The following is a 10,649-nucleotide window of genomic DNA, read 5'->3' as shown; positions in this document are numbered from 1 at the left end:
CTTTCCCTAACTTCTTACCTTCCCCTCTCTGTGTCTCCATTTTACCTTCCGGCTGCTTCTCCACACATCCCCTTCCTCCTTGGAGTTCTAACCTGTTGCCATAGCTTCAACTCTCCCTTGGGTTGATGACTCCCAAATCCTTCATTCTAGCCTGAACCATTGTCCTCTAAGTAACTGCCTTTGGAAGACTTCTGTTTGACTTGCCCATCATCCTCTGTTTGACTTGCCCATCATCCTCTGTTAAACTAAAGCCATTGATTTTTGTCCCTCACTTAGCTTTTGCTTTACTCTTTTCTATTAGTGATATCACATTTCTCACAGCCACCTTGGTTTAGAACCTCGAATTCATTTTTTTAAACACTTTCCTATCCTGTCCTCCCCTCATCCCCGCTCTGGAATCTAGTCAGTCAACAAGCCGTCTCTAGGGCTCCTGTGCTTTCTTTTCACTTGCATTCAGCCATTCCTTTGTTATCATTCCTGTTACCTAGATGCCCATGCCATCCATCTTGTGGCAACCTGCACATCATTGTGAGGTTAATATTCCTAAAAATACTGCTTTGATCCAGACATACCTCTATTTTAAAATCTCAGTAGCCTTTTATCAGTAGGGTAAAATCAATTGCACTCTGTTCCAAACTAGCTTTCTGGACTTATCTCTGACCATTCCTCTCTACTTAACTATAATATCCTATGCAGTTCCTTCAAACACACCGTACATTTGTGGTCTTTCATTTTACTATTGATGATGTCCTTTTCCTTTCCTGAAGTGCCCTGCTATCTTTTGTTTTCAACCTTTTTATTGTGAAATATAACACTTAGAGAAAAGTAAATAAAACACAAATTTACAGCCTAATGAATTAATATAAAACAGGCACCACTCAAATCAAGAAATAGAACCTTGACAGGATCCAAAAGCTTCTCTCCACCCCAGCACTCTCTTCCCTCTGTGTCTTTTTCCCCTCTATTGCTTGTTTGTTATTGTTGTTGCTGTTGTTGTTTTAACTTACTTAATACAAATGGAATCCTACAGTATGCATTCTTTTTTTCCTGGTTTCTTTTACCCAACACTGTTTGTATGCATCATCTATGCTGTTGCAGTAGTTCAAATATCTTTACTGCAGTTCAAATATCTTTACTGCTGTAAAGTATTATATTGTACGAATTACGCTGTTTATCTACAGTAAGTTGATGAATGTATGGTAATTTTTAATTTGGGACTTTTATAAAGCATGCTGCTGTGAACATCCTTGAACTTGTCTTCTAATGCACATGTGCATGTATTTCTGTTGGGTATGTACCTGGGAATGGGTCATAAGATAGGTGTATCTTCAACTCTACTAATGGCACACTTCCATAGTAGTTGTACCAGTGAAACACTTCTACCAATGGTATGTGAAAGTTAGTTTTTCCAAATTGCCACCATAGCTTGAAGTCATTTTTAATTTTTAGCCATTCTAATGGATGTGTAATAGTGTATCACTATGGTTTTAATTTGCATGTCTTAATTTGCATGTCTTTGATTACTGATAGGTTTGAACATCTTTTCATAAGTTTATTGATTATGTGGATAGCCTCCTTTGTGAAATGCCTGTTCAGGTCTCTTGCCCAGTTTTCTACTGGGTTGCTTTTTTCTTATTGATGTAAAGGCATTTTATATGTTCTGGATGTGAGCACTCTAGGTTGTGTGTATTGCTTATATCTTCTTTCACACTGTGGCTTGCCTTATCACTCTCTTGAAGTTCTTCATTTTAATGTAGTCCAATTTTATTAATGTTTTCCTTTATGTTCGTGCTTTTTATGGCCTGTTTCAGAAATCTCTTCCTATCCCAAGATCATGAAGATATTTTTCTTTATTATCTTCTGAGTGGTATATTATTTTGCTTTTGATACTTGGGTCTGCTATCTACTTGGAATTAAATATTTTGCATGGGGTGAGGTAGGATCAAGTTTCTTTTTTTTTTTTTCCATATTAGGTATCTGATTGTCCCAACATTGTTCATGGAAAAGAATTGTATTTTCCTCACTGCTCTGCAGTGCCACTCATATCATAGATTAAATATCCATATATATATGATGATGTTGTAGGATTCTCCATTCAGTTCCTTTAGTCTGCCTGCCTGCCTGTGAGCCAGTAAAAGATATCTTAATTACTATAGCTTTAAAATGAATATTGATGTATGGTAGATAAAGTCATCTTATTTTTTCTTAAGTATTTGTGCTATTTTTGTTCTTTTGCATTTACATGTACATTTAGAATTAGCTTGTCAGATATACACACAGACACACACACACAGAACTGGGATTTTGAATGGAATTTTACTGACTCTGTAGATCTTTACAATAATAACTCTTCCAACCTATGATCATAACATACCTGTCCATGTACTGAAATCTTCTTCAATTTATCTTAGAAATATTTCACATTAAGTAAGTGTATTAAAATTTTTACATAGAGATCTTATATGTCTTTATTAGATTGCAACCTAGGTATTTTATATGTTTAGATGCTATTGTAAATGGCATCTTTTGAAATTTCATTTCTGTTTGTGGCTGGGATAGAAATATAGTTAGGTTTTGTATTTTTTTTTTTAATTTTACTGTGCTTGCTAGAACCTACAGTACAGTGTTGAATGAAGGTATTGATAATGGGCCATCCTTGTCTTCCAGTCTCAAAAGAAAAGGTTTTTTAAAGCATTTCACCATTAAGTATGATATTTGGTACAGGTTTCTTTAGATAGTCTTTATCATATTAAGCAAGTTTATTTTCTATTCCTAATTTGCCAAGAGGTTAATGATAATAATTTGATTTCTATCAAAGCCTTTCCTTTTTTTTATTAAAGCACTATTTATTGCTTTTAAGATGGATTTTTTTAAAACAAAATACTTTCCAGAATGTTTCATAAGTTGCAATTTTTTATCAGGTTCTGATCTTACAGGAAATGTATCTTTAATAACAGTAGCACAACTGGCATTTATTGTATTTACTGTATATTAGGAATTGTATTAAGCAGTATAGTGTGGTATGAAAGGTCTCAGATCCTGGTTCAAGATTGTCTGCTTAGAATCCTGGCTCTGCTGCCTACTAGATAGCTAGGTCCTGTTGAGGACCTGGGGCATATTTTTTATCCTATGTGTGCCTCAGTCTTTTACATCTACAAAATGGGGATAATAGAATTGTGAGGAATGAGTGAATTATTATATGTGACACATATAGAACAGAACTTGTTACATAGTAAGCACCAGGTACATGTTAGCTGTTGTCATATACCTATAATCGTTTATTCCCTAGCAACTGCATGAGGTGAGTACTATTGTTATCTCTGTTTTACAGTTGATAATGAAACTTAAGAGAACTGACTTGTGTGTCCACAGTTAACAAAGCTAGGATGTGGCAGAGCTGGAATTCATACCCAGTGTGTCTTAACCACAAAATCAGTGTATTTTAAACTTTTTACAATTTGATCCACTGCACACATGTACACACATAAAATGCACACACTTTGATTGAAAGAAAGGTTTCACAATATTTTACCCTTACTACATGTGATACACTTTGATATTTTCTTTCATTTCTTCTAAAAATGCTAGTCGTGATGCTATGGGTTATGACATAATTTTGAAAACACTGCACTAAGCCATAGTATTTATTCATTTATTCATTCATTCATTCATTCAACAAAATGAGCTTCTTCTATGTAGCAGTCATGGTACCAGATGTTACTGTTAATGGTTGGTTTTTTTTTTTTAAATAAATTTATTTATTTATTTTTGGCTGAGTTGGGTCTTTGTTGCTGCACACAGGCTTTCTCTACTTGCAGCTACCGGGGGCTACTGTTCGTTGCGGTGTGCAGGCTTCTCATTGTGGTGGCTTCTCTTGTTGCAGAGCACGAGCTCTAGGTGTGCGGGCTTCAGTAGTTGTGGCTCGCAGGCTCTAGAGTGCAGGCTCAGTAGTTGTGGCGCACGGGCTTAGTTGCTCTGCGGCATGTGGGATCTTCCCGGACTAGGGCTCGAACCTGTGTCCCCTGCATTGGCAGGTGGATTCTTAAGCACTGCGCCACCAGGGAAGCCCGCTGTTAATGTTTTTGATTGAGACTTAATACTGCAGTATAATCTTGGTTAGGTGTAACTAAGGGGTCCTGCCACTTTTATAAAACAAGAACCTCAGTATTGTAAAATTCTGGTCAGATTGACAACCAGACAGATTCATTTATAAATATCCTTGTATTCATTTACTTTTTGTTCTTGCTAAATGATGTAGAAACAGGAACATCGATTTGTGTGAGCGGGTGCGTGTCATTGGTATCCTGAAGAGATGTTGCTAGGGCTCTTACCTGGTTCAGATTGTTATTAATCTTCTAAGCCAACCATATCAGCTGCTTTATTCATCATTTTCATTATTTCCTTTGAACTTGATGTTTCTGCCTCTGAAGATTAATCTGTGTTCATAGTGACCCTAACCGAGCTCTGCATTAGCCCTTCTCTCTCTACGCAAGAGTGTTAATGTGTGAAGAAATGAAAATTATATGATAGTTCCTGTTACCTGCCTTAGAATCATTTCTTATTAAAAATAAATTCTTAAGATTGTTTCTAAGTTTTGAAAGACTATAGCAGAGACAAGCATGTCACCTTCCTTTCTAACAATGCCCATGTGTGGTTACATTTATTTCTCATGAGTAACCAGCAAGCATCCTTGAGAACATCTTGCAGGAAAAAAATTCTGGGCAAATCATGACTGTTTTACGTATAGAGGGGTAGGACATAACTTGATGTTGTACCTGTGGATATTTCTGGGTAACTCATCTTGAGTTAGTCTTGCTGAAGCTTAGTAAACTATATTGGCTATTTTAGAAATGAATGAGATTGTTTTGAGGAAAACCCAAGTTAGAGGTTTCTAGCGCCAAAATTGAGACATTACTTTATATGGCAGTTGTTTCTTCTGCTTATACCCTCCTCTCCTTTCACTTGTCTAACTGGTAGGCATACTTCAGAACTTACCTCCTCTAGGAAATCTGTTATTACCTTACCCTGCCACCAGACTGACTGAATACTCCTCCTTTGTGCTAGTGGAATTTTTTAAGTTTTTTTAAGTTAGAAAAAAAAAAAACAGTCAACAATATTGTCTAGTACTTTAGAGTTCCTAAAGCTGTCTCATTCTAATACAGACTGTGAGGAAGCTAGAGCTCCATGTCATTTATAGGTAATCTGTTAACTCATTGATGCTCACAACAGTTCCTTGAAGAAGGTAGTATGATCCACATTTTATAGACTAGAAACTGAGGTACCTCTGGAGAGGTTAAGAAGCTTTCCAAAGTCACACAGGGTAAGTTATAGAGCCTAGATTTGAACCCAAGGATTCTGACTTTAGAGACCAAGTTCTTAATCTTTATGTTCTACTGCCTCTGCTTAGAAGATTTTGTAGAGCTGACAGTTGTCTCTTTCCTTTCCATCATTGAGTTGAGACTTACCTTGCCATGGGGCCTGAGTTCAACTCTACCTCCCCACCCAAGCCTCTTCCCTTGACTGCCAGGCAGATCTGTTTACATAATGCCAATCTTCTCAATTAAAGTTTAAAGTTCTTAAAAACTGTCTTAGTATTCACCCTCCTCTCTCCTCTTACTCATGGGGAGGAGAGCAAAAGAGGAAGATTCCAATAGTTTTTACTTTAATGTTTGATTTTTTTTCCCTTCATTCATCAATTTTCAGAATACTGAATTGGTGTCCTAGAAACCTCCAGTGGTAACTAATGAAGTTTTTCTTTTTAATATTAATATCTGAAGTGTTTTAATCCATTGCCATCATTCTTTTTGATGCATAGTCTGCTCCATTTAAGGCCAATGGGAGGCTTTTCTGTTGCTCCCTGTATCCTTTTGACATACCCCATTATTAGTCTTGGGTAGTACAAGACTCATCTTGTATACATTCTGCCTCAAACCTGAAATCAACCATTTCTCTTAGGAGTCCTGGCTCCTGTTCATAGGAAATGGTATTTTTAGAGTACACTGTCTGAGCCCTTCTACCTTCTAGTATTCCTGATCAAGACAAACATTGAACTTCTCTGATATATTAGTAAGAGTCTTCTCTCCTACTATTTTTTAACCCATTGCTATTTTTGTAGATAGCAAGCTGCCTTGTTCAGAGTTTTAAATACCTATCATTTTTCAAACCCTCAGATTTTCATCAGCAACTCTGTCTGTTATCTTACTGAGCACTACAGTTACTAAGAGCCATAGTTTCTACTTTGTTTTTGTTGCTATTGTTTCTGTTGGTGGTGTTGTTTTATATATATATATATATATATTTTTAATTCAAGTATGGTTGATTTACAATATTAGTTTCAAGTGTACAACATAGTGATTCAATATTTTTGTAGATTATACTCCATTTAAAATTATAAAATATTGGCTATGTTCCCATAGTCTCTACTTTGAAGTGCTTATTTGCCTGATTTTTTCCCCGTTATATTTTCAGGTAGACTAACAGATAAAGAACATTGAATAGATTAAGAGTGCTATATGGTTATGAACATCTCCTTTGTGTTGTTAGGCTCACTAGTAAAAGAATACTGTAGATGTAATGAATCTGAAATTTCAGATTTCATGTGAGGAGTATAACATGATATCCTTATGTATAAGATAGAGAAATGTCTGGCCTAATTAACAGACAAAACTAGTTGAACAACTGTTTCCGGCTGGTTAATTTGCTTAAGTCAGATTAAGAAGGGGCTCCAACAGCTTGCCTGAGGCCACATTCTGTTGAATATTGTTTTAAGGTTGGAAATGAAAATGATCTAATATCGACCATACAATATTAGAGAAAAGGAGGAGGAGTGAGAAATAACTAATATACTGGGTGGCAGGACCGGATCCCCAAAGAGTTCCATAGACCAGAATGACACAGAATTTCTTATATAAAGATAAATTTGATCAAAGGCAAGTGTAAAGTCCTACCATTGGGTTTAGAAATCCTACCCTTCCCAAGAATGGAATAAGAAAGACATGCGTTCATGTTATATGTGATAAATACTTCAGGATTTAGATGTCTGTGAACCAGATGTGAATTAAATGTAGGGGGGGATTGGAAATACATCAGTCTCAAAATCAGAAAGTCTTGAATTCTAATTTCAATTCCACTCCTGATTATATAACCAATTAAATTTCCTTACCTCTTTAAGCTTCATTTTTTTCCCATTATAAAATGTGTAGCATTTTTATAGCATAGCATCGATAATTATAAAATACTATGTATATACTGGTGTTGATAGCTGCAGATACATAAACAAAACTAATTGAGTCTTAAATTGAGAAAATCAAACCATTTAGTTCTGGATACTTTGTTTTTCAAGAAATTTTGATACTATATGATTAAGAATAAGAAATAGGAGAAGAAAAATTCACAGTTAGGAACCCCACTTATCTTTAAATCTCTGAATGATTGGTATATGAACTAGGCTAAGTTATACATCTGTTTTTTGCCCGTGAGCACGTAACTCAGGGCAATGAGGAAAGCTTCAGGTTAATAGACTTTGGCTCAGTGTAAAGAAAAGCTTTTGAACCATTAAAACTATCTAAAACGGAATGAATGGAATGAAGTACCTTACTGAGTCACTGGATATGTGCAAGTAGAGTTCCAACCCCTTGTCTTGGAATATCGTAGAGGGAGTTCATTTCATGCCTCAGATAAAGGTCTGTTGGAGCCAATTTCTGAGGCCCTTCCTTAACTCTTTAGATTCTTGATTCTGTAATATGGGGATAAAGATACCTCTCACAGTCATTGAGATGAATAAGACAGTAAAAACTTCTTGAACATTGCATGGTACACGATTGGTACTTACCAAATTTTCTTTGCCGTATCTATAAGATAAAAATAATCCATGCCCTGGTCTTGGTACAAGTGAGATAATGAATGTAAACATACTTTAAATACCCTTCAAGTCCTTTATAAGAATCAGAGGTGCAGAAATCTCTATCTGACATCTGGACAAGTACCATTTGGGACAGTTTGCTTCTTTCTGTTTGTTCATTTACAAAGGGAGACCTTGGCTTTTTTTTAGCTGTGTGTGTGTGTGTGTGTGTGTGTGTGTGTGTGTTTCCCAAGGGAAGGGCCTGACTTACCTGCGTAGAATGGATAGATTTGCCTTGCCGTGGCCACAGAATATGTTGGTTAGGTACATAGACTTTGGGGGTTCCAGCCCTAGTTCCCTTTCTTACTAGATGGGTGACTGTTGAAGAGTGATATTACCTCATGAGTTTCATGAGTTTCCTCAGCTGTAAAATAAGGGTACCTCAGTTAGGTTTGTTGTGATGATTCAGCACAATAACATGTGTTAGGTGCTTGGTACAGATCAGAATCTTTGCAGGAGGGTTCTTTTTTCCTTTTTGTTTTTTTAATTGAGGTATATAGTTGATTTACAGTGTTCAGGTGTACAGCAGAGTGATTTGGTTATATACATATTTAGATTCTTTTCCATTATAGATTATTACAAGACAATGAATATAGTTCTCTGTGCTACACAGTAGGTCCTTGTTATCTATTTTATATATAGTAGTATGTATCTGTCAATCCCAGATTCCCACTTTATCCCTCCCTCCCTTTCCCTCCCTTTCCCCTTTGGTAACCAGAAGTTTGTTTTCTAAGTAATATAACATGATATTTGTCTTTCTCTGCTGGAGGTTTCTTGGACCCGCTACCAAGGTCTGACATAGTTCACCAAGGCGCTCTTTTTTGTCATATGCCTGTTCTTTGGCAGTTGATTGGTCCAAAGTGGAATTTGCTTGGTCCAAAGAGGAAGTGAAGAGCTATATTCCAGCCTGAATTTCTGTTTTGACTAATTTGTTGCTAGACAGTGAGTTCCCTGACTATGGGGATTATGATGATTTATTTCTGAATACCCAATACCTAGTACAGGGCCTGGACACAGAGTAGATGTTCTGCTGGAATGTAAGCTTCACCAGGGTCTTTTATTCATTGCTGTATCCATGCCTTACAACAGTGCCTAGAAGAGAATAGTTGCTCAGTATATATCTGTTGGATGTGTGGATGGCTTGGCTGGGCATGGAAGCTTCTTCGCTTGTTAATAATTATAACTATCATTTATTGGGTATATACCATATGCTGGGCACTTACATACATGATAAGTAATCCTTACCACCTTCCTACAGGGTAGAAGTGATGGGCTGTTGCTAAAGAAGGTAAGGGAGAAGGAGGAGTCAAAGATACCTTCCAGGTTTCTGACTTGGTTACTGGTCCAAGTGATGGTGAAACTCAGAGGAAAGAATGTGAGTTCTTTTTTTAGTTAGGCTATGTTTACGGTATCTACAGGTAGATGCAGGAGTCTGCTCCTACAACAAGGGCTTTAAAGATGCCACCTCTTTGCCAGTTAGCCTGGAGAGGGTAATGTTCTGGGTTGCTAATTTTAGATCTGCAGGGCTTAAAGCCATTATTTCCACTGTGTTCTAACTTGCATATGTTCAGTTTCTGTTCCAGATGATCGGGCTGAACAACGAACCTGTCTCATTTGTGGGGACCGCGCCACAGGCTTGCACTATGGAATCATCTCCTGTGAGGGGTGCAAAGGGTTTTTCAAGCGGAGCATTTGCAACAAGCGGGTATATCGGTGCAGTCGTGACAAGAACTGTGTCATGTCTCGGAAGCAGAGGAACAGGTGCCAGTACTGCCGCCTGCTCAAATGCCTCCAGATGGGGATGAACCGGAAGGGTGAGTGGTGCTTGCGGCTCTGCTACCCACGCTTCACCCATCACTTTATCTTTAGTGTCAGCCATTAAGCCTTGGAGTTATTCATTTCCCAAGCCTGCACTTGTACTGTGTACTCATAACCCAAAAATGAATCTGCCTACAGGGATCTCCCAGATTAGGTGGGAGAACAGACTGTTGAGATGTTAAGGATCCTGTGAGAATGAATGCACAGGGTCCATGTGACAAGACCCCAATTAACAATCAGGTACTAAGTAGGATTAATATACTCCACTAGTTCTTTTTTCAAGGCATGATGAAAGGAAGCAGGAATTTTATATGAAACGGCAGGAAGGCAGTAGGTCCCCTGAATGTGTTATCATTTTGTTTGGTATAAGCATGGCATACTTAGGTTGGGCATACCCAGAAATCTGCATCCAGGTTGGTGAAGAATTTGGGATTTATTGGGAAGTTTTCCAAGAGCAATTAGCCTAAGATGACATGAATAAACCAATATTCTAAGGGGGTTAATCCAGAGGGCAGCTTTGAAGAATGGATTGGGGTGGGGGAAGCAGAAAAAACCCCTAGAAAGTATTTAGAAGAGTCCACAAGAACGATATGAAGGATCTGAAGGAGAGGAGGAGGGGAAAGTAATGGCACAGATGGGGAGATGTGGGAGCAGCTCACCTGATAGGAGTTGGTGACATACTGAGTATTGGGCACTACCAGAGGTTGAAGCTGATAATTCGAATTAATAGTACATTAATTGGGGCTTCCCTGGTGGCACAGTGGTTGAGAGTCCGCCTGCCGATGCAGGGGACACAGGTTCGTGCCCCGGTCCAGGAAGATCCCACATGCCGTGGAGCGGCTGGGCCTGCGAGTCCGGAGCCTGTGCTCTGCAACGGGAGAGGCCACAACAGTGAGAGGCCCGTGAACCGCAAAAAAAAAAAAAAAAAAAA

General features: G+C 37.9%; 1 protein-coding gene across 1 annotated transcript in view; it reads left to right on the top strand.

The window, feature by feature from the left end:
• NR6A1 (nuclear receptor subfamily 6 group A member 1) overlaps window positions 1-10,649 on the top strand; it is a 218,897-nt gene that overhangs the window by 159,694 nt on the left and 48,554 nt on the right. The window contains exon 3 of the mRNA XM_007450257.1: window positions 9,472-9,714. Within this exon, the coding sequence (XP_007450319.1) occupies window positions 9,472-9,714 (243 nt within the window). The remainder of the gene's footprint in view (window positions 1-9,471; window positions 9,715-10,649) is intronic.

The sequence above is a fragment of the Lipotes vexillifer genome, unplaced genomic scaffold, assembly GCF_000442215.2.
Source record: "Lipotes vexillifer unplaced genomic scaffold, Lipotes_vexillifer_v1.1 scaffold890, whole genome shotgun sequence".
NCBI lineage: Eukaryota > Metazoa > Chordata > Mammalia > Artiodactyla > Lipotidae > Lipotes > Lipotes vexillifer.
Note: the sequence above shows the minus strand (reverse complement) of the source record. Positions and strands in the feature narration are given on the sequence as shown.